At 41.2% G+C, this 25280-nt stretch overlaps 1 protein-coding gene across 3 annotated transcripts in view; it reads right to left on the bottom strand.

Annotated features, from left to right (window-relative positions):
• nlgn3a (neuroligin 3a) overlaps positions 1-25280 on the bottom strand; it is a 168203-nt gene that overhangs the window by 5666 nt on the left and 137257 nt on the right. For all 3 annotated transcript variants that reach the window (XM_086084636.1, XM_086084637.1, XM_086084638.1), the window contains one exon: positions 7551-8340. In XM_086084636.1, coding sequence (XP_085940762.1) covers positions 7551-8340 — 790 coding nt within the window. The remainder of the gene's footprint in view (positions 1-7550; positions 8341-25280) is intronic.

The raw sequence follows: 25280 nt of genomic DNA, 5'->3' as shown, positions 1-25280 counted from the left end.
TCAAGTCTCCTATCCCAAGTTTTAAATGGAATTTACTCAAGATTGGCACTCGGGACAAGTATACTTTTATGTGGATGCTGTCCAGAAAGTAAAAACGCTGCCACAGTGCAGCTTTAGCCACAGAGGCTTCTACTCCCGGTGAGTTCGTTTACTGCCGTTTGAGTGGACACACTTGTGGTTAAAGCCAAAGTATGGCAGAGTTGTTGTTTTCTGGACAAGGATTTAACACCTCTGCTTTGTAATAGGTTTGTCTTACACTAATATTTCGAATATCAATGGCTTCCTTTGTGCTTTCACCAGAGCTATCTAAAGCTCAAAACCCTCTTCGCCATATGATAGTCTCCACCATTCTTTAACCTGCTAAAGAAAATGGCGATAATGCACCAAAAGTATTTGCCAACCAAGCTTATTTTAGTTTACTAAAACGAACAAAATAACAAACATTTTCGTTAACGAAATAAGATGAAAAACATTTTACATTTACAAAACTAACTAAAACAAACTATAATTATTGATTGATTGATTTTTATTTGGTGATGACAGAACACAATCAAAACCTCCAATCACTTAGTCTGGTACCACCGAGGATAAAAACACAACAAAGCCAGCTCTCATTTCAATAGCCTCTATATACAAGTCACACCTGAGCATAAGTCGCAGGACCAGCCAAACTGAAAGAAAAAAAAAGTGTGACTTATCGTCCGGAAAATACGGCATAATGCCTTTTAATGCTGAGAGAGACTTTTTTGGGGGTCTCATTATAATGAACAACACTGAGCTCACTGCATGTGTCGAGTTCTACAGCAGACGGCTGACTGCGAGGCATATTTACAATTAAAAGATTAATCAAGCATATTGATCTATATTGGTATAATTTGACGTTTATGGTCTGGTTAAGCCCTCAAAACCTCCTCACCCCTCCGGCATTAGCGTACAACATGCGTCCTGTCAAACCTCCCCCTTTAATCTAGATGGACATTGGCGCTGTGGCTGGACTCCAGGCACTGTGGAAGGATTATTACACTCATAAAAGAAAGTGTTTTAATGGCCTTTCACAGCGCTTCTGATGTGTTCATATGCTTGTGGTACCATAAAGCAAAGCTTCCATCCTCCTTCCCCCCACCCTCGCCTGGTTCTCTCCATGACCTGCTGACCCACACTGACCTTGGCCAGTCATGCGCGTTCAAGCGCTCCCATGTGTTTGTTTTCATGACTGACCGTGAGTTTGTGCATGTATGTTTCCATCTCTTGTGGCTTGTGCACCCGTCTGTCTATGTGAGCGTGCCTTTAGGTTAGAAACACAATCCAGGTGTAATGACTTGACCTGAGGGCTGCTGCACGAGTGCTCAACTTCAACGCAAAGCATGCAGCACGCTGTTGAGGAGAAAGTGATCCTCTCCAGTTTTATATGATATTTCTAAAGCTTCCCCTTTGAGAGGATGTGCCGCGTGGATGACAAAGTCAACCACACCAATACTTGATGTCAGTTAGAATCATTCGAGGCTCATTATCCATTCCAAACCATGTCTGGAAGCTCTGATGTAAAAGGTAGATAAGAGGATAGAATGAATATCATTTCCCCTTATTTTTTCCCATTTCCCATGTACCTCCTTCCCCCCTTTTCATCCTGATGTAATTTGAAGCGCTTGAATGATCATAGACCTAGCCATCACCAAATCTGAAAAGACACGTTTAGGTGCCCCAAGGCAGAAGACAAAAATCTATTTTCACTACACTCAACAGCCCAGAATTCCTGAGCTGAGTTATAGCCTCACCATACAACACGAAGGGAGGTGCATTAAATCTGAGGCGCTGATGCTCATTTCACTAAGCTGCTAAAATATGCAAAGTTAAAGCCTTTTGAAGGTTGAAGTTATTGTTGTTACCGTTGTGTAACAAATGCATCGCCCGCAGCTGTTTATCTACTTACCAGGTAACACAAAGTAAGTATTCCATTTTCATTTTCACTCCAAACACCTTTCCCTGAATTCCGAGTTCATTTTCCTTCAATGCATTTTATCTAGTGCTTGTCGGCACCCTCGTAGGACAGCGTGCAAATTATCAGGCCGTGCTCTTTTGCCCTTCCCGTGGTTGCATGCTGGGGCGGAGGGCTGAGTGATGCATGCTTTATATTTAATGGCAGCCTTCAGTTCAACGGGCTAAGTGATGCGAGACGAAACACTGTGACTTTGGAGTGTGCTGAGGTGTTGGAAGACACGGCTCTTGGACCATTCTTTATTGATTTTTTTTGATGAAATGAGCGTCAAAAACAAAACTCCTTCAATGCGTTCTATGTATTTCTTTTTCTGTATTGAAACCACCTCACTGTGTTCGATATGGCATTTATCACCCGTATCAATCTAAAAGCCACTTATTTATGGACGTTAGTGTGCATATTTACATTCAGCCCATGGCATGGACACCGATCAATGGTATCCACCCCCCTTAACAAGACACCTCTTACCTTCTCAAATGCAAATATTGGCTACAATATCTCCAAATCAAGTGAGTGCCTAATTCAGTGGAGTGGCTGTAGAGATGTTTGCGGCTACTACTGCAGGTTGTGTTCAAGTTTAAGGATGGGAATAGTAACCAATTAGTTAGTGAACTGATAGGTGACAATTCTTTAATTAATGTTAATAATTAATTGAGTCTTGAGGAAACTGAGGCAAAATTAAGGTGACCAGATGTCCCATTTAACCCGTGACAGTTCTGGGTTTGAGCAGTGTATCCCAAGTCATAGCGGATTTCGCCAGCCCCATTGTTTTGTCTCACTCATACGCAGGTCCAGTCAGCAGGCTAGATGTTTGGGGCATATGCGTACATACAGTTGTCATAGCGATTCATATGACTAATCTCACTGAATCTAATCACTAACAGGCATGTTTTTGTCATACCAAAACTAGGACTATTTCCTGCTTCCGGGTCTTAGAATAATGGGAAATGTAGTTTGGGCAGGCATGAGGTAAAACAACACAGTCAGCTTCCAATAGTTGCCAAGACAGAGCAAAAAATGTTGGATTATGGTGAGTGCTGTTGAACGGTCAACCAAAATAGCATTTATCATTAACTAGAACAATAACACAACCACTGGACACCAGATTAATTAGCAATTATATTTTCTATAGTGTCTATAGTTCCTGGTGAGAATTTATTATATTGTTGATTTTCACTGAAACTGTAGTGTCCCGGCTTTTAAATGTGAAAATCTGGTGATCCTAGCTAATTGTATACTTGTACAGTGATACGATAATGAGAGCGATAGTGAAGCTAGCACGTTGACTAGCATTTTAACATGTCAGCAAGTTAGCAAGTCAGTATCTCTACACAGTCAATTCTGAGTAAATTTGACAATATTTAGGGTGGGACCAATTAGATTCAGTTTTAGAGTAATATTTACACTTGGAAGAGAGTAAAATAAAGAATTGAAGAGAAAAAGTCACTCAGCGGTTGAGGAACGAACTCACGACCTTCATCTTGGAAGACAGCCGATCTACTCCCTTTACTTGACAGAATTTACTATATAAACTATTTTAAGAATATGCTTCTCAACAAGTATTAGCAAAGTTCTAGATTCTGAAAATATTTACTACTGGGTTACTAGTGCATCTTTAAAAAATAAAAATAAAATAAGTCAGAATTAGTGGACAATTCAGGAAAAGGAAAAGCAAGTTATCCAAATACTCTTGGCTAAAGAGGGCAGGCAGGGTGAGAAACAGTGGCCGCATATATGTCAGTATCCTTCCAGAGGTGCTTGAATCAAACCATTGGGTGCTTAAGTGCACTATAGACATCTTGCATTTGAGTTGGCAGACATTGTCGCTCAAGACAAAGCAATCAATGCTGTATATTTCAGCTCCCACAACTAGGCTAGCCTTTTTTTGGTACAGAATAATGAGAGACTGAGATGGAGGAGTTGGGATAGAGAATGCAAAAGAATGTATAAAGAATCAACACTTGACAGCGCTCTACTCTTTAACTATACCTAGCAAGACCTTGCACAGCATGTGGCAGTGCTCACACACAGAGGAGGGAAATGAGCACAAGCCAGCAGTAAAAAAAACACACCAAGTGGAAAGTTGGACTGACATATTTATAGCACTAATGATATGTAGTGACTGATCTTTGCGGGCTTTTCATCATTCTGTCGGTTTCTGAAGTGCTCCGCCAGCGCTTTTGGATGTCGGCGCACACGCTGTGCTTTTATTTGTTGTTTGACATACTGCGAAAGTTGCAGCATGTGGACACAAGACAAAAGTTTTGGAGGCATTGTTTCGATGATGTTGGAGAAGACAATTCATGGGATATGATTGGTATTTTGTCTATGATTAATAACTATATGTATGCCTATGCGTCCTTTGGTTTATTCATTATCTTTCTTTCATTAGACTTGGTTAAACCATTGTTGTCTGTCCATTTTTCCTTCTGTCCATCGGTGCATCAGCCTGTGAATCTATGCAACTATCTATACAGCTTTTTCATTGGTCTTTTAATCCAGGGTTCACTAATTCCGGTTCTTGAGGTCCACAGTCCTGCAGGTTTGAGATGTTTCCGCCTACCAACACACCCGGTAGTAAAGATCAGGATCATTATCAGGCATGCTGATGAGCTGATTACATGAATCAGGTGTGCTAGTGGGCAGAAACTTCTAAAACCTGCAGGACTCCGGTCCTTGAGGACTGGAATTGGTGAACTCTGCTTTAATCTGGTTAACCATCCATCTGTCTCCCCATATGTCTATCAAGCCTTCCATCTACTACAGCTCTCTTTACCTGTGTACTTTTCATTAATCTATTAGTTTTTCCGTCCATTTGATTTTGCAATTGTTTCCATCCGTCTGCCAGTCCATATATCCTTCTGTGCATACATCTTCAAGTATTTCCATCTGCTCAGTTCTTCCACCATTTCTTCTGTCTTTATCCATCCATCTATTCATATCTATTCTCTCTATCCACCCTTTGCACCCATTCTTCGGTCTGTCCATCGGAGCTTCATTCATTCATCAGTCTCCATCTGAATGTTCATATGTCTTTGTATCCATGTACCATCATCAGCGGTGTCAAATCCAGGTCCAGAAAGTAAAAACCCTGCCAAAGTTGGGCTTTAGCTACAGGTGCTTCTACTTAACCGGCAGGTAAACGAGCCCCCAGGGGAGGTTGTTACTTTCTGGACCTGGATTTGACACCTCGGTCCATCATCGATCTCTCCCTCCATCCATGCATACCTTTGTCCTTGCATTGTCTGTCTATCCATTCTTCTGCTCAGTCCTTCCATCTCCATTGTCTGTCCGAGTCCGTCCATCCATCCATATATTACTCCGTCTGTCTGTCATCTATACATTGGTCCGTCCAGATTGTTACCTTAGTAATTTGTCTATCTGTCTGACTAGCCTTTTGTCTTCTGGTACATCCTTTTGTCTGTTGATCTGTCCATTTGGCCATCCATTGATCAGCTTGCTGATCTATCCTTCCGTCCATCCATTAACAAATCTATCTAACTGTCCAACTATCAGTTTGTTGAGCTCTCATTGGTCGGTCTGTCTGTCTAGCTATCTGTCCATCTATAGACACTAAAAGACAATGTTAATGGAAAAGACAGTTTCATCCCTGCATCATTAATCCGTCAACATTGCCACCCACCAAAAAAGAGCACGCAATCACACTCACAATCATGCACACACGCTAAGAAGATATGACAGGGAGTTCTCTCTGTGCGCTTTAATGTTGTAGCTAGTATGATAGACAAAAATGTGCAAGGGATAGAATTTGCCTTGTAAAGATGACACATGAGAGCCGAGGACAGGAAGGGCTTTAGGGAGAACGCCGGTATCATACACATGGTTGACATGCAGCACAAGTGTCTCAACATGGCGTCACACATGTTTTGACAGGCGATTTACAGTCAAGGGGAGGAAGTGCAATCTGGGTTAGCTCGTCGTGAGTATTTGGAGAAGGGGGAGGGAGTGAGAACTGCTGTTGCGAGCCGAGAAGTCAAAGGGAATTCAACCGGGTCCTAATTAAAGGGATGTCCTCCAGAGCCAGGCTGGGCTTGAGTGGTGCTTGGGTGAGATACTAATCCCCTAGTGTAAAACTAAATGAGGACAATGAACTTTTGGAAATATGGTAAATCCTCAGCTTCAAGGAGCACCCACCGAGAACTGATGCTACAGTCCTATAGATAGAATAAAATTACCCTATAACGGATTACTGTGTGGTTTCAATGTTCCAAAGATTTTTTGTTGCTTTAATATGAAGATTTGATCTACAATCACTTTCGTGATGCTTTCCTACAAATCAGAGTTGGAGTTTTGAATCATTTTGCTCTAAATTGAAAAACATCAATGCAGTCTCTTGAACTGTCCAAAGAAATTTAATTATTGGACCAAAATATTCCTAAATTTTCACAGAGCACCAAAAGATAAGCCAAGTTGAGCTTCCCTTGCAGTCTTATAGCAATCGCCACTATATGAGATACACAAGCCAAGCAATATACTTTCTGTGTATGTATACAAAGTGATTTTCTGAATATGGCAAGACAAGATGGCTGCCAGGCAGAGGAGACAGATGTTTAGTCTGACCTCAGTGGTTCGCCCGAGGAGCCAAACAGCTGACATCAGTCCATCTGCACTTGTCTGTCATTAGCAGCTCATGCATCGAGTTGTGCTGGTGGCCACTAAGCCAGACGTTCAGATGTCAAAGTCAACCTGATTGAGCAGCAGATGATGTAGGCACTGTTTTTTTTTCTTGCACAGTGCATCCCCCTCAAGATGAGATCAATAGCTCTCTGGTATACATGGAATGTCAGATTAAATTTCAGTTGTTTGAAATGATGACTAGTTGTGCCAAAAAGGCCTTGTACTTTGTGATGGGCAGAGGTGAAATTAAGGATGGAGGGGGGTGGAGTCACCCTGGGCTTGAGTGATTGTCTGGGTCCAAGCTGAAGAAATCAATATCAGCGAGGGCAAGAGTTGCCTGGTAAGTCATGGTGTCTTTCAGGGCCTGACTACAATGGAGTTGCGATAGCATTTTCAGCTCCCTCGTCCAAAATAAAAAACCCAAAGGTGCAGACACAGACGCATGCATAAAGACAGGCCTTGTACTCACTCCACAAGCTGAGCACGAATTGCATTGCACCCACTGGAGGTACATTTAATCTTCCTCGCATTCAATATGTCTCAGTTTTTTCAAAAAACACCTCTAAAAAAATATCTCTTAAAGTGTTTTTTTTTCTTTCCGGTCCCACACTTATCCTTTGTGGCACTTCCTTCTTGCTACATTGTATTTCATGTGGCACACAAGTCCTTTTAATAGGAGTCTGATTGGATTTCCTCTGGTACTTTCCACTGATAATATACTGCAGTACGTTTTCAATACAGTCATTATTGGTTTGGCCGATTTAAAAGTGATTTAACTCCACTCTGTCAATTAAAAAAAAAAAGTCCTTATATTGTTGTAGAAACTTGATTCAAGCTGTTTTCTTTTATAGAATCCTAACAACATCCTAAAAATAGTCACCTTGCTAAGGAGCCAGAAAGATAAGCATTGACTCACCCGGTCTTGGCAAAGTTGGTCCAATAGGTCATTACCACAGCACTCAGCATGACATCGTTCTTTGAGAAGTTGCAAGGGAAAAGGTCAGTTGGACCGATCATCGGAATTCCAAAAACATAGGGGACCTCGTCCCCGTGTGCGGCATCTGACCAGGCAGGCTTCATGAGACTCTGGCAGTGGTGGTAGAAGGCATAAAAATAGGTGGGGGAGCCATAGCGAGCGTGGAGATCTGCTGTGACCACAGAGGGCTCCACCCACTGGTGGTCGGTGAACAGAGCCACCAGCGTTTTGCGCCTGGTTTCTGGATTTTCCTTGTCGGCCCAGTCTGTGTACATGAACTTAATGGTCTCCCTCAGTGTGTCTTTTCCCTCCGGGTATCCGTAAAGACTGTCCACAAAGTCAGACACGGAGAAGTCAAAGTCGTTTCCAGACACGCCGTCCTCGGAGTCCACCACGTTCTCTACAAAGCGCAGACCCTCGCCTTGGTTGACGCCCAGCATTATGTCATAGTTGAGGAACTCCCCTTGTTCCATAAGGATCTCGGGGTCATCTGGGATGACATCTCCATCGATTACAGGTCCAAAAGCCACGTGGTATCTTGCAGGTTGTATGTCCTGCTCCACAAGCTCCCTTGAACTCTTCTTCCTCAGACAGTCCACCATGTCTAATGTGTCCAGGACGTTGCAGCCCACCTTCTCTGCCAGGAGACGTGTATACTTGACCGGCTGGTAATTCACCGCCCAGCTGGAAAGCGCAGAGCCGCTCTGAATGATGGCTCGGTGGAAGAGACCTGCACAAGAACACAAGGAACAGATCATACTTGGTGTGTCTCATTGATAATTCAGTTACGTGCTACAAAACACAATGGCTGTTCATTTGGCTGCTGTCATGTTCGAGACCTGACTGTCAGCTGCACAGCTGATAAGAGCAACAAAGCCCAGACTGACAACAAGTTCTTGCTCCCACACAGGACAATAATAGATGCCAACAATAATAGAATCATGTCTGTGATAATGAATGCGCAGATGGCCTGGTCTTACAGACTGCTCGCAGAGACAGACGAGAGCACCAGCACTGTCATTTCCCTTCCCGTCGTCTCTACAACTCCAACAGTAATAATCTGTATGCTTGTCAGAGGCAGATGCTGTGAATATGAAGCTGTAGGTTTTTGTTACAATGAGAGAATTCAGGGAAACAATGCGGGAAAAACTGAACGAACAAAACTCTGCAGACATGAATACATTTGAAATCATTCATTCATTCATTGTCCTTTGGTTATCTTGTTCAGGGTCACAGGGGTAGCTTGAATAAACCCCAGTTGACTTGATGGGTACACCGTGGATTGGCTTTGAATCAATGTTGTGAATTACTAACTATTGACCTTGATGACTAAGAGGCTACACAGCCTGTAAATTCTTACTCCTCATACATCTACACAGGTAGCACGTTTCCCTCTATTGTTATAATGTTATTCTCCAACTCACAGACACAGATATTGAATGACATTTCAACCACTTAGTTATTCATGAAGTCTCTCTTTATAGCCCCTATTGACATTTACCTTGTATAGATACAACTACTTATGCATCAGTTTTTTTTTTAACCCCCATTGAAAATGTGCATACACATTTAACCACTGGCTTATACATGAGATTGTGGGTGGATTGCTATAAATAAAAGTAAACTCCTACTCCTTGTGTGCGCTGGGAATGAAGCCGTGCACTTTTACTTGCCAAGAAAATACAACCTGGTGGCATACGCTGAAATAAAGTGCCTGTGATCTATGGCAGTAAACCCATTATTGATACAGAACTCCTATGATGTTAGTCGATAAAGGATCTTAGCGTTGTGTGTGCGTAGTGGAAACCGACGCAAACAAATCTACAGTCTCGTGGGTTCTCTCCCAAATTAAATTACCGTTTAGTTGCAGTGGAGAATGAAGGAAATCCGAGACGACTTTCTACCACAAGGTATACATCCCAAATAGGAAACATAATTTCCTCAGAAATAATTTAATTGCATCCCTTCGAAAAATTTTCCCATTACCTCGAGTAGATTAAAAGTGACATCCCCTCCGTTTGCGGTACGCTTTCCTCGCGTCATCGTCGTGTCTCAGCATCACAGCACCGGTGCTGCTTTACCGATCTGGGAGTCAGAGGCCAAGCTCCAACCCGCTTGACCACGCTGCTTTAATGTTCACGTCATCGTTACGGTCACAATGATTGAATTCCACTGACGTCGCGATAGTGGCAGGCGCTACAGACGACAAGTAATCACGAGCAGCAACGTAACGTCACAAGATGTTTCCGCAACGTCGTGTGGAGACACATGCTGGCATGCAGGGTTCGAGAGTAATATTTCAGCATCAGTGTGGGTGGCTGGTGAAGTCTCTGTGTTTATGAGGTAAACAGAAGACTTAAGTGCCAGATATATCACTTTGCTCGCCTTAATCAGTGGCAGCGGGGGGCTTATTTCTTCTTGGCAAAGATTAAGTGTTTATTTACACTCCTATTTACATTTGTTCGCAAGTGGTAAGTAGAATTAATTTGTCTGCATGGGTGAACAGTTAAATGTTTTTTGAAAGTTACACTACAAGGCTGCTGTGGATAACTTCAATGTTGTGTGAATGCTGAGACAAGCAATAGCAAAGACGTTAGTGCGCACGAAAAATACTCATATTTTTAGAATCACGCTTTATAGCAACATCATCGCTCAATAGAGTTAAACTCAATTCAAGGACACAATGTGTATAATGTTCCAGATGGATTACCTATTATGCCGCGAAGCCCAAACACAAATCAGTTGCAATATATGGGACGTTTTCTTGCATGAATACAAACAGTGAGATCCATTCAGCCATTTTCTATGCTGCATATCCTGTTCAGAACCTACCTCAGCTGAAACTACCTCAACTGGTCGTTAACAATTGTGTTTGTGAACTTTGTAGTGGGTGAGATTTCATCTGCACCCGTGCATCAGTGATGTGAACCACTCTCCAGTTGCCAGTTACCTTGAAAAAGCAACTTAGTTACTATATTGATTACTTGCTTGAAAAAGTAACTAAGTTACTTTATTGATTACTTGCTTGAAAAAGTACCTAAGTTACTCGCAAGTTGCTTTAATCATTATATTTATCACATACTGACCATCCTGCTTAACATAAAAATGATACCCGGTTTTGCCACGTAATTGGAAGTGTACTTTTAACAGCGACATTAGAGAAAAAAGTTAGTTTTTATTAAAAATAACAAAGACAACAACATTTTTGACTTATCATAATTATTATGAATAAAAAAAAAAGAGTCTTCAGGATTTCTTTTAACAAATTTGCGACTTGTTTGGAATAAAAAAAAAAATGAATAGACTTCACTTACCAAAAATATATATTTTTAATAATATCTAAAATAACGGCAGACTTATTTACATTTTTTACATATTGGAAATTGTAATGCATTAGATTACTTGAAAATATGCATTTGGGACTCATTACCAGCTTCAGTAGTTAGGTTTCCATCCACCCATTTTTATTCCAATTTTCAAGAAATGCAAAAATATAACGGAATGGAAACGCTAGAAATTTGCAAAAGGGCCCAAAATTCGCCCAAAAAGTTTTTACATTTAGAAAGAGTGGATTTTGAATACTAATTTTAGCTATGGAAACAGGTTTTGCAAACAACCGCTGGCAAGACCGGATACACGTCGCAAGTATTGTCGGATGATAAAGTAAGGTATGTTTGGGGGGACGACAAAACTGAAATATTTTCGGAATTAATTAAAGAAGTCAATATTAATGCTATTTTAGATGGAAAACAGCAAAGAAACGCTACGGTTTATCAAGAATTACAAAAGCAAACTCCTACAACGTCATCGCACGGCGCAGTCATTTCCTGATCTTCTTCTTTTAAATTACTGGTACGTCACATCTCTATGGTGTATACTGCCACCTACAGTGTTGAAGTCCCCTCTCAATATTTGCAAAAGAAAAACAGATGAAAACGGAGAATAAGTCGCATGTTCGTTTTTGCCAATTTTCAAAGAGATCATAGAGTGCAATAATGTGAAACAAGCTCTCTAAGATGAACTATCCAGTGTCATAGTCCTAAAGTCCTACACAGTTATTTTTTTGGAGCATTTTATTTCCATAATCTATGGATGCAAACGTCTATGCAGGGAAATTGCCAAGCAAATTGGTCACAACTCATTGAACATCCAATCATTATAAAACGTCGATATTTTCAAAACACGTCTTGATTTGTCCTTCAAAGAACTTTGAGCCAAAACAAAAGGGCCACCTACTTCCTCACCTAAACTTTTACATCCAACTACTGTTTACTGTACATTTACCTCGTGTTTAAACAAGTACTCAAGCTTCTTCAAACATTCCAAAAGCATGCATGGTAGGTTCAGTGAAGATTTTAAAGACTCTAGATCTCCCCTGCGATTGACTGCCGACCAGCCTAGGCTTCTGCTGGGATAGACTCCAAGTTCATCCACAGCACTAATAAGGACATGTGGTCTAGAAAATGCCTGTGACTATTTAAAAGCATTTGGACAAGACCAGCTCATTTTGCTTTACAAAATTACAATATAGCCTCTGCATCATAGACGTACGAGCCAGAAATGCCAATGAGAAGATCTGCGGCGAACATCATGAATCTGGAGTTTTCGTTTGTTGTTTCACTTAGGACAAAATGAATCACATTGGATGTGAAAGCCACCACCAGCGCCACTGCCCTTCAAGCTGTCCTATCAGCTGTGCGTCTCTGCAGGGTGGTGGCCTGTGCTGCGTTTCAGCGAGCGGAAGCAGATGTCGAGGATTTCACCCACTTGAAAGCATTAAAGTGACAACTATAAGACGCAATTTGCTGGTGTGGAAGTGGGAATGTTTGGCAGCTGCTAGAGCTCGTCTGACCGTCTTTGTCACTATCCTCCTCTGCCCTTATTTCACCCTCTCCTAGCCCGTTCTTGGGGTTGCCTCTCTTTGCATAGGCACAGCAAGAGGCATACATGGTGCCGGGAGTTTGCCCTTCAGTGCCATTGCCACTTGTAAATGTTTTTTGATCATGCACTGAAAGAGAATATTTGCCTGCAGGGAAGTTTCGTGATCAACAACTTGATAATAAGTATTGGTACACAGCTCTTAATCTGTTAATTAAGCAATCATAGTTGGGCGAGACACCAAGAAGTTGCTGTAGGCTGCCTACTCATGCCCCATTTGAGAGACCTTAAGAGTTTATTTACTCAATGTTCTTTTTTCTTAAACAAGCTAGGGAAGTATTAAAACTAGGGGTGTCAAAATTTGTTTGTGAATTTTGAGTTAATTTAAAGTTCCTTTTGGGGGGGGGGGGGGGGGCACACGATGAATGCAGCAATTAGCATTAGAATATAGCTAAGTTTCATCATTATTCACAAATCTGTTGAGAACTGTGGGTAAATTAGCTTTTTTTTCAATATGGCCCTGGTTGAGCTATTTTACTTTGCTGCCACCTGCTGGCCATTTTTGTAATAACTACCATTTCTTTACCCGTTATCTGCAGTTCAGAGGCTGCATCAAAGCCATTAAAACGTATAAATACGTCTTTGGGACAATTAAAACATTTAAAATAGAACATATTTATCCGTTTTTGGTAGCAAATTAGTGCAATTATAAAATTTGTTATTGCCTGACACCCCTAGTAAAACCATGCAGTACTTGGTAGAAATGTAATATTTTATCAACAAAAATACAGCATTGCTTCAAAATGGTTTGAAAAGATTGGTGATCCCTAGTTGACGTTACATCAAGTACATTCACCCTAATTTACGCGGAGCGCTATAACCGCAACGGGGCCTACATGGTCCTGGCAGCGTGTTCATGGAAATGCCGCAGATGGCTGACTGCTGAGGACTGAGCGGACCTGACACTCCGAGATTTATCTTTCGCTTTGTTTGATGAAAGAGAGCAAGAGTGAGTTGGGCTTCACTATTGTTTGCTGAGAATCGTATAAATCCAGCGCACAGGAGCTGTCACCGGGGCAATAAATATGTATTAGAGTTGTGTGCGATGAGCCCCACTGTGGTAGGAAGCCCACTAGGGAAGGTCAGAGAGAAAGAGAGTGAGAAAGAGTGGGTAGGGGGGAGCACTAGCACTGATCACCCACTGTGAGAATCCACTAATTATCCACAGCAGGATGTATGTGTGTGCAGGTGTGTCAGTGCTGACTTTGATAAGACGTAAAGATGATGGATGAACACACATGAATCATCGCGACGGGGTTAATGTTTGTGACATTGGAGTTAAGAAACTCGTCGCAGAGAAAGAAACACTATTATTGTTGGTTGATATCGAAAGGAAAAGCAACAGATCGCCCTATCGTTATCTGCCTGTTTGACATGCTAGGACCCAACACCGAAACCATGAGCTGATCCATCAAAGCACCACGTTGCTGGCAGATTGAGGTCACGCTGAATTATGACTGAAGCTGCGAGGTAATCACTCATTGGGTCGCGGCGAAAATGCTGTCGCGGAGCACCGCCGCCGCCGTCGTCTCAACGCTGCGGTGAGCTGACCTTGACCGTGCTGCCCCCCCTTCACTAGACAGCCGTTAAATGGGCATGTGGTTCGGGCCCCGGCTTGGTGGCGTGGCTTCCGGGGATAATTTATTGTCGATGAGGGGATAAAAAAGTTGATGACCCTTGGATAGGTTGAAGCGCCACAATTCACGACAGGCTCACACCATCACTGGACGAGTGTAATTTGGATTAAATGCTGGTTTGAACAAGCCAATGGGGCAACTCTGGAGAGAGTAACATGACGCAGCAAAGCTTTGGATCACTGCTGATGTATTTAGCGGCATGTATGCGTGTTAATGGACGAGGATGTTCTGCTGGCGATGAAGCCAGAAAGCATTGTAAATGAGTGCACTGGCAAATGTCACTCAAGCATCAGTAATGTATTTTGTCAGATTGGCCCTTGGATATAGTCGATGAGCATAAAAAAAAAATACAATAAAAAAAAAATGTCGCCGTCTTAAACCCTTTTAACACTGCACTTGGTTTTCCTGAACAATGGCGGCCCAGCGAAAGCAACATATTTGGCACTGGTTGCTAAGCTCCAAAACAGGGGAGGAGGAGCAGATGCGATACAAGCAACTGTGGCTGTCTCAGTACAACATTTGTCTTGTGTCCCACAGCTCCGGACACTGACGCACCACATTTTTAAGTCAGACCTCCGTTTTTTCAATGTCATTTACTGTACAACGTCAACAAAATCATTTTCTGTTGTCGCTCTGAAATCACTCCGCCACCACTTCTGCTATTGAATGTCCAGTCTGTCATCATAGCTCCCCTTCAAATTGAACATCTTTCAATTGAGGCATGTTTGCCATTGCTTGACGACACACTGCGCTCTGCTAAGTGCAGTGTGAAAAGGGCTTTGCAATTTCATGAATGAAGGGAACATTTGCAGTGGTAGGCCACTTTTTGCACAGCTCGGCCCAACTCTGTATGGCTTTACTCGCCTGTCGTTGGACAGTATTCCACTTCAAAGTACAGGGCTCCTCGGTCTACAAAGTTCCGCTCCGACGGTGGTAACGTAACCCAGATTTGTACATATTTCATTAGTCAGGTTTCCATCCAATTGTTTAGATTTTTTAAAGCGAATTTACTGAAAATGCGCAAAACGGACATGCAACTTATGCCCGTTTCCATCTGTTCTTCTTTTGCGAATATTGAGAGGGGACTCCGCCGCTGTAGGTGGCGGTATACACCACAGAGATGTGATCAGTAATTTAAAAGAAGAAGATCAGGAAACGACTGCGCCGTGTGATGACGTTGTGTGAGTTTGCTTTTGTAATTCTTGAAAAACCGTAGCGTTTCTTTGCTCAAATAAAATAAAGTCATGTATGACAAAGATGAAAAATAAGGATCCCCCCCCCCCCATATAGTTCATTTTATAAACATAAACTTTAAACAGCTCTATTAGTTTTTTTCAATTATAGTTTTTGTTTTTTTGTTGTTAGTGTTTGTTAACTATAATAACCTTAATCATTGCCTACACTATTATAAATGAAAAGTATATACCAGTATAACTATAAACAGTCAAATGAAAAGCAGTCAGTATGGCGGTAACAGTGTGCCATGCCCAAAGTATGTATGATTATATTTAGTATTTTTCATTTTCAAATAATAAACTGATGTGTCAGTGACAAATGTGCTTGACCAAATGAGTGGCGAGTGTTGTGTTTCCTGTATCGGCTTCACATACTTGGAAACTCGGCGCACCAGTTAATAAAAACCTACACCTGCGAGTAGTAGTACCTGGATAGAGTAAGGACATATCGAGCTGAGTAGTTACTGTGGACTGAAAAAGGGAAAATGTGCTAGCTATCAGAATGTTTCATTTGTCAAATTTCTCAAACATTATAAATACAAAGAGACAATGCTGTAAAAATCTTATTACATTTCCTCACAAGCAGTTATAACACTGAAATGTTCCATTTCACGCCGCTCCCCCCCCCCCCCCCCCCCCACAGCTCCTACCAGATCTTCTACTTGCTTCTTCCTCGTCTTTAATCTTTCCCTTGCTCTGTTTTGCGTCGCTCTCGATCGAGCTCTCGCCGTCTCTGTTCCGAGGGCCCGTGCTGAGTCCCTCCTCGCTAATTATTAGGCATAAGCCTGCGCTCAACGAAGCTTGAATCCTCTGAGCCATCTTACCTCCACCATCTTTTCACTGTAAGCAAATCTCCACAGACCAGTGCACTATACGGCGCACCCTGTGTTATAAAAAATAAAAAATAAAACACATCTAGTGGAAATCTTGCCAAGTTTCACTTTTTTCCCTCTCTGCTGTTTTTCTATTATTAATTTTAAGCCTCATCTCCTGCAAGGAATCATTATTTCACACCAAACAATAAAGCTATATGAAGTGGTTTATTTCACCTCAGGAGATTGAATTAGCCCCATTTTACGTCCTTGCTCATTTGCAGTCATAGGGTTAAAGCTGCTGTCGCCATGGCTACAGTCTTGTGGCTACAGCTACGTAAACACGAGGGTCTGCGGTCGAGTCATGAATTAGCTTACAGATAATTTCACATTAGCTCTAGAATAGCGCCTACATTGTGCTTCTGGTCCCTTAATTCTATCTAACAACAACATTTTCACAACATGAAAACATAAAACACACGAAATGACACAAAATTACAAAATACCTCAATACAACAGTCCACTATCCACAGTTACGTCATCAAAATAACATATGACTGCCTACTTTTACATAAACCATCCTAATAGCCACATCACATCTGTATCACAGGCTAGGCCTCATTATAATCACACATGGTTGCACCACATTAGCTATTCTGCTCCTAGCTAGTTAGCGCAATTCAACTCACCAAGATGCTGGCAAAAAGCCTCCAATAGCTGCCGGCGTACAGATCTCCAGTTACCCTCTCTTATCTAAACATCGCAGTAATAAGAATTAACAATAAACGCGCGGACTGACAAATAATATAACAATATAATAGTAATAATAGCAGTAGTAGTCAGAGTAGCGGCCTGCGCTGGGGACAGCTAGTGCTAGCAGATAGCACCAATTACCATGAGAAGCTAACTCAACAAGTCAAGTGGAAAAGTTATTAAAAGTTCATCTTCAACTAATTGTACAGTGTCTTAATTATATAATTTAAGATAAAATCTCCTGGTTGTTCTCCAAGGAAATGCAGTAATCCAGGGGTCAATAACCTTTTTGTGATTGAAAGTTACGTCTTGGGTATTGTAATGTGAAAGGCAACACTACTTCTGAAATAACCAAATTGTGCAAATGACATTTGATTGTTTTTTTGGGGGGGGGAACTTTGAGCAATAATTAATGATTTTAATCTGTGAAGACATTGATTATGGTAATTATTTGTCACAATGTGGTGTTGTCTGCAACTCTTGGTGTGTTGAATGGAGGAAGGGGGTGTGCCTCCAACACTAATTTCAGATTTCAAACTGTCACAAGTAAGGATGCACGATGATGCTATTTTCAACCGATACCGAAAAACCAAGATTAGAAAGTACCGATGCCGATAACCGATAAGTAAGCCGATAATTGTTTGCAAAATTAACTTGAATACAAATATACTTTTGACTCCTACTATAAGTGTAACATGTACAAAAACATTGAACTGAAGCAGTGTGTAAAGCACCATGAAGCTGAATTTTATTGATATCTATTGTTCAGCCTCAATCCTGAGCTGAACAGAAGATAAGTTAAATGGCTTTACATGTCTGTGTAAATCAAATAAACAATTAAATTAAACAAAACTAAATCATGCACTCTACATTTTGGTGGAAGCATCCACATATTACAAGTTCCTCTCTTCTCAATTGACAAATCACAAAAGACACTACTGCCATCCAACACAAATGAAATTCACTTTCCTGGAGTTGCCATCGCATTATTTTAGTAAAATTAAGAGCAATGGCGTTCAAAACGGAAAGGAATGACCTTCTCGTCCTTCATCCGGACCATGAAAAAAGGCTGCGTTTTGAGGGGCCGGTGTTTTTCATCTATCAGCGTGAGACATGCTTCATGCTAACCTTATATAACGTTGTTTGGTCTTCAGCTCGAGCCTCTGAAGAGCTCGGCTGCTTGCCTGCAGGCTGCAGCTTTGGCCAGATAAAGAGTTTGATCCATAAGTGTGGATGGAGGGGGAGGAAATAGAAAAGTGGAGCAAAGAAGACTGATAGGAAGGATGGAGGAGAAAAGGGAGAGTGAGTGAGAAATAAGGGACGACAAGGGGAAGAGAAGAGGAGCATGAATAAAAATGGCCTAATTGACAGGCTGTAAGACAGATCAATATGCATCTGAGCGCGGTCTGTGTGTGGTACCTCCTACAAATTATGACAAGGCATTTAACATTCACTGGTCAATACACAGGCATGCACAGAGGCTGCATGCCTGTGTCTGTATGCACAGCACAGCGGCGTTCCATCTCCTACTTGAACTCATCAATCTGGCTGCTAATCAACAAGCAGGCAGACAAGACATAACCTGAGTAGAAAATAATTTGCACTTTAATTTGCGGAATTTATTTAGGCCGACGGGAGAGGCTTGCTACACTTCGGGATGTTTCCGGTTGGTTTGGAGAATCTCAGCGCAGGCTAAAACGGATTAGAATTCTCTAAAGCAATACAATTTCAACATGGTGGTGCATTTGTGATGGATTGTCCAGGACTACGAAATTGGATGTGGCACTCCAAGTAGGATAATGCTTTTATTTATGTCAAAATGTTATTTGATCCGGTTGAGGAGGAAATGCTATTATAATTGCACCCAATTAAACTCTCTCACAACACTTAAAGGTTATAGTCGCTTTTTAAAATATATATATATATATATATATATATATATATATATATTTTTTTTTTTAAGTACAGTGGAACATTAAAGGTCAAAAACAGTTGTCAGTTTGCTCTGATGTCAAAAACGTTTTACACTTTAAATGTGTAAAAAAAAAAAAAAATAGGCAGCAAGGTGATCTAGTGCTCAATCCACGCATTCCAAAGACATGCGTGTTAGGTTAATTTATAATTCTGAACTATCCAAATGCGTGAATGTGAAGTGGTTTATTTGTTTGTGCTTTGTGACAATTAGTCCGTAATATAACACTGAAATGAAAAAAGCGGTACGGAATGTACGGATGTTAAAGCTTGTCAGTTGGCAGTGAGCTTGTTAGCCGTTAACACAAGGACCGGACATTTATACCTTTAAAGGTCATGCAAGTGTCAAACAAGATTCTTCCCTGTTAGCACTTAAAGCTTGCAAAAAAAAATAAAAAATTTATATAAAAGTTAATATGAAATACATTTTGGCCACTTCAATTAGAAGCGTTAACTTACCAAAAACACTTTGACTTGCAGTCTTTTCGTTATATTTATTCGGTTCATTGGCAAATAAAAAATTCAACATGGTCAAAAACAAAACAAACAAACAAACAAAACAAAAAACAAATCCATACATGAATATACAACCGAAAGGGTATAGGCAGAAGCAAAAGCTTTTCATTTCTGTGCCTACCCCGCTAGCGCTACAAAAAAGAAGAAAGCTATTTAGCTTTCACGTCAACAATTTCATAGAATTCTACCATACAAGTGCGCCATGAATACGATAAAACAAAAAATCATGTTTCATAAAATGCATATGTAGTCATGTGGACTGCACTCTTTAAGCATTGAATTGATCTAAATAAATAAATAATGCACACAGACCCAGATTGGTAATCTGCACAGGCATTGCTCGGGGCTATTCCAACCCACACAAAAAGTAGCAATCATTTAGTACACAACTACACACAACGCAACAACAGTATATTAAAGGCATCATACAGTCACAAGTGTTACTTGTAATGGCAATAAAGCACGTTGGGAAAACATCCGTGTGATCGTAAAGTTAGCCTCGGTCCGCTAAGTAGTGCACCGGAAGTGGCGTGAATAGTTTCAAATAACAGCGCGAACAGGAAGTGGCGTGTTAGTTGCCTAAATGTTGGTATCTTAACATCGTTTGATGATCTGCTTTGTTAAGTGTTAAGTGTCTTATCCCAAGTTATGTACTTTTTGGAGATGAGGTCAAGAGATGGATTTGTTATAGTACTTCAAATATTACTCTTGTTATGGTGTTGCAAATATCAGTTTTGCAATAAAGCAAAAAAAAAGAGCAATTATAACCGGTAAATAAAACCAAATCTCCAACCTATCGGTCCTTTTTTTTTGTCTTTTTGTCCATTTTAACGACATATTATGTTCAGCCCTATTACTGAAGTCTGGCATGAGGATACTACTGATGATGATTTGAATTTAAAGGCAAACTTTTCCCCAAAATAGCAATAGATTGTTGATGTATGCACTTGCCTCTTTTAGCAAGCCATGGGAGAGTGCCAGTGCATTTTTATTGAGTTCATAAAAAACTACAGTGATCAAATCACTCCTTTCCATACTCATTCAGCTGCATCTCCATAGTCATAACTTACTCCCACAACGTACGCGCTAAGACAAGAAGGCTGCACGCAGAATTTCTCTCTCTCCAATTGCACCCATGCAAGTGTCACTAATGCCGCAGCCTGCGAGAAGCAAAGGCTTGTTATCGCCATGTCCTTCATTGTGTTCTGGCATTCGAGGCGGCATTCACCATGCTCGCACCATGCCGGGGTTGTGTTTAGATGTGGGGCCCGATACGGGGCACAACAACATGCGCGCCGCCTCAAATAGACGGCAATGCGGAAACGGGAAGAATAATGAGTTATTACAGGGTTATCTGTGTGTATCTCCATGTCATGACTGTGTAAGCGGCTCCGCTAATCTCATTAGATGAGACAAGTTGTTAAAGATGTTTTCTGATTTCTCCCTCTCCTCCTGCTGTGTCCACAAATAGATTCCAGATCAGGGAGCTGAGAGGAAACGATTAGAGCCTATAGTTCCCGCAGACACTGCGCTTAATTGGACGATGGTTCACGCGGTATCGCTGGGCGGCAGGAGTAAAAGTCACAAGTCCCGCTGTTTCTAAATATACAGCATGTTTTAGCATCCGATCAACAGCAACAAACGATAACCAGAGACAAAAGCGTACACGGAAAAGCTCCTTAAGTACAAATCAGATGTAGAGCATGTCACGGGAGGGTCAAAGATATAAGTCGCACATGACTTTGTCAGCTCAGCCGTGAAATGTGGAAGGATGGCAAGCTTCTATTCTTGGCTCCATTTTGCCTGTGACAGCCAGATGGGATGGATGTAACTCATTTTTTTTGGCCAAGGAAAGCCACTGAGAGGGCATAGTTGCATTTGTGACAGACAAATCATCTCAAGGGGTTTACGTCCCCTTGAGGGGATCCAGAGGGGTTTAGCGCAATGATGGCAAGAAAGAATGACAGGCAAAAAAAAAAAGAAAAGAGGAAGGCAAAGCGACCTAAGTGCTTGCAGAAACAAATTAGCTGTGGGGGTATTGAAGGTGGAGAGCTGGATACCAATCTGGAAGGAGGCAGTGGGTGGATGGTATTGCTTACGACGGCCCTTTTCTTTCAATACATTGAATCTGGCTTAGGCGTCTTTAAGAGTCTGTCTGATCCCATCGGACTCCCGCATCCATTCAAAGGCTATACAAAAGAGCGTAAACATGCTACACATTTGCGCCCTCTGAATTTGAATTGTTTCTCAAGGGATGTCTAATCTTCAAACAAACGCCAAATATCTTCAGGCTAAATGTCATGTGTACAATACAGTACACCCACAAGACCAGCATTGGTGGGCACGCTCAGTCGTATAATTTAGCAAGCTAATTATACACCACACGCAGCGCAACCTTTTTTTTTTTTCCTGACCAAGAAGATCAACAATTATTTTTATGTAAAACACTGTTAATGAACCGCGACCCAGACGGAAGAAAGAAATAAAGTCTCTCCCCCGATGTGCTGCAATTCTTGCTCTTCTGGCAAAAATGATGCAGCTATTCCTGTTAGAAGAGCTCCACCTATAACAACCTCTTAAAGGGTCAGCGGTCACACCAGCAGCTGCATCCGAGCTGATTAGCAGACATGAACGTGCAAGACCGGGCTCAGGTTCCAGCAGCGTAAACATATTCTTCTCGCTGTGTGTGTTCGTGTTGCTTCTCGCCCAGCATCTGACACCACTGGCCCCCGCTCTGCCCATTGTGCCACCAGCCCCGCGGGCAGATGCCACGCGGGCTCGGCCTAATTTGAGGCGGCATGCCATATAAACAGCCAATGGAAATAGGATGGAGATGCAAGGCGGCTTACCTTCTCCACACACGCTGCGGTCATGAACATGACTCAGAAGAAGAAGTATGTTCGCTCGTTAGCACGATTTGGTTAATACGACGGTGAAACTGAAACGATGTCAAACGTGCCAGGTACTTACATTTTCTATATGGGTCATAACTGACCTAAAATCGACCAATACAGTAGAAAACATTTAAAACCATTTACAAACACATCAAACAACATCCGAAAGCAAATCAGAGGAAACAAAAAGTAGCTTCAAAATTACAAAACGTATATTGACCAAGTTTAAACTAGAGCTGACAAACGATTACATTTTTAATCACATCTTTGAATTTTGATTAATCGAGTAATTAAAAAGGCTTTTTTATCAACATTTTTTGCCCGCCAAATTTGAAGAGCACCTGTTATGTGTTAATTATTTTGACATGTAATGTTATAACATTAACATAACCATCTGCTGTCAGCTAAAGGATCTGTGGTCAAAATTAATAGTGTGATTGATCTGCGTTAATACACGATTAATGCGATCATTTTTGGTGATTCATTTTTTAGTTAACGCTTTAACTTTGACAGCACTAGTTTAAAACACATTAACAGAAGATTTCATAAATATTGAAAACTTTTAAAAGCAAAGTAGAGAGATAAAAATTGATTTCTAAAATTATGAAAAGACCACACTGTGAAATTCATCTAAAAATATTTCAAAGGTATGCGAAAAAAGGAAGTTTTTAAACCTGGATTTAAAAGCATTTACATTAAGAGCTGATGTCCAATAATTGACCCAAGACTGCAGACCTCAGAGCTCTACTCCTTATGAGTTACATTTCTATTCTTACCATTATCTTTCATGGGCCAGTCGCCCCTACAAACATGGCCGCCACATTGGTGGTTCTTGTGGTTTCAATCGCAATAAAACAGTTTCTCCCATTCTACAATAAAACTAAGTGGTACAGTCTTGCTGTCTAATCTAGTCATCCTCCAGACCCAGGAGGGTGTCTACTTATACACTCCATCCATCCATCCATCCATCCATCCATCCATCCATCCATCCATCCATCCATCCATCCATCCATCCATCCGTCCATCCATCCATCCATCCATCCATCCATATTGCTACCACTAATGGAATTCTCTGTGAACCAGGAAGTAGCATGCTTAGTAACCAACTCATATTTGAATTAACCCTGAGTTATTAAATATTTCCCCCAGAATCCAAAATCCAGCCTAGTGTGAGTATGCACCGAATGAGAGGATGTTTGTGTGTCTTATCTGTGTCGAATAGCAGCATTTTTGCAACAGCCTATCCCTGGAGAGCACTATGTCTGCATTAACAGCCTCATGCTTCATACAGTAAACTCCCATTGAGTCAATTACAGTGGCAGAGTCTTTAGCCACCATAGCCACTTACTATAAGTGCACATTGAGACAACAGGGTTATGACATTTGTTGCCATAAAATTGGCTTGGAAAGATTCCACGGGCTGCTCCTGAAAACAGACTCAAACAATTGAAATCTAATAAACTAGAAACACCGACATTTAATAGTTAAATGTGCTGCCTAAGGCAGAAGTCAAATTCAGCCCGTGAGCTGTGATCGGTCACAACGCTAATGTAGATCAATCAATTTAAATTGTTTTATTTTGATCTAGAGACGCGGTGTTGTGGTGATACTGACTTGGTAATTATGATTAAAATGCGCAGACCAAAGCATTCATCAATCTGACTTCCCGCATTTCTGTCTACTCAAAGGCAAAAGTAGAAAATACATCTTCAACAAACAGACCGAATAAACGGGTTTATGGGCATCCATTCTCATTTTACTACTAAAGGCAGAGCGGTGGGGGGAGGGAGGGGGGGTGCAGGTCATAGGAGGATAAGAGAGGATTAAGGGCAGTAAAAGTTCTCTACGTGGAAAAATGGCACTGAGCATACATTCATTACAAAGAGGATGCAGGTGTCACTACTGCATGTTGCTTTTTCATATCTATGAGACGATATGCAGCAACAATAATATTTGATTTATGTTTTTCATTCAACATTACATTACATTGCATGGATAAACCTATAGACAAACCTCTAAAATTGATCATGTATAACTAGATAAAAAAATTTGGGGGGAAGACCATTTTCTGTTGCAACATTTCTTGGGTGACCAGATTTTCAAAATTAAAAACACAACACTACAATTTTGCTGAAAACAAATGCAATATATACAAAATACTGGATACACAACAAATTATCACCAGGAACCTTTTATATCAAATGTCATTGCAAGTCAATCAGGTGACTGGTGATTGTGTTATTGCTTTAGCTAATGCGAAATGCTAACTTGGTTGACAGTTCAACAGCGCTTAAACATTGCTCGGTCCCGTCAGCTATTGGAAGCTGGCTATTGGGTCTGAACGGCGATCACGGCAATAGGCGCGTAGGACTACATTTCCCATGATTCTTAGACACGGAAGCAGGAAAGTAGTTCTAGTTGTGGTATGACAAAAAACACGCCTGTTAGCGATTAGATATAGTTCGGCGTAGGAATCGCTAAGACAACTGTGTGATTGACATACACATGGCCCAAACAATTGGCTTGATGACTGGACTAAAAACAAACCGGACCTGAGTAAAAGTAGGACAAAACAATGGCTGGTCAAATCCGCCGAGACTTGAGACACAAGGCTCAAAACCGAAGACTGTCCCAATTAATCCGGGACGTCTGGTCACACGTCTTTGCCCGTTCATAAAGCTTGCTTAGAAGAGTTTTGCTTATAAGAACATGACCTGACCTGCAATTATCAAAAAGTATGTAACGTATATGATCCAAAGCTCAAATGAAATTGACAGAGTCAGTCATTGAGATGTTTCCTGTCACTCAGTTTTTTTCTCCTGTGACATTCAATATGATACATTAGTGTCCTAAATAAAGGCGGTGTGATAGATATTAATTACTCGTCCAACCCAGTTTGCGACATCAATCTGTT

The sequence above is a fragment of the Leptonotus elevatus genome, chromosome 9 (assembly GCF_054856555.1).
Source record: "Leptonotus elevatus isolate MCC_2025b chromosome 9, RoL_Lele_1.0, whole genome shotgun sequence".
NCBI classification, from domain to species: Eukaryota; Metazoa; Chordata; class Actinopteri; order Syngnathiformes; family Syngnathidae; genus Leptonotus; species Leptonotus elevatus.
Note: the sequence above shows the minus strand (reverse complement) of the source record. Positions and strands in the feature narration are given on the sequence as shown.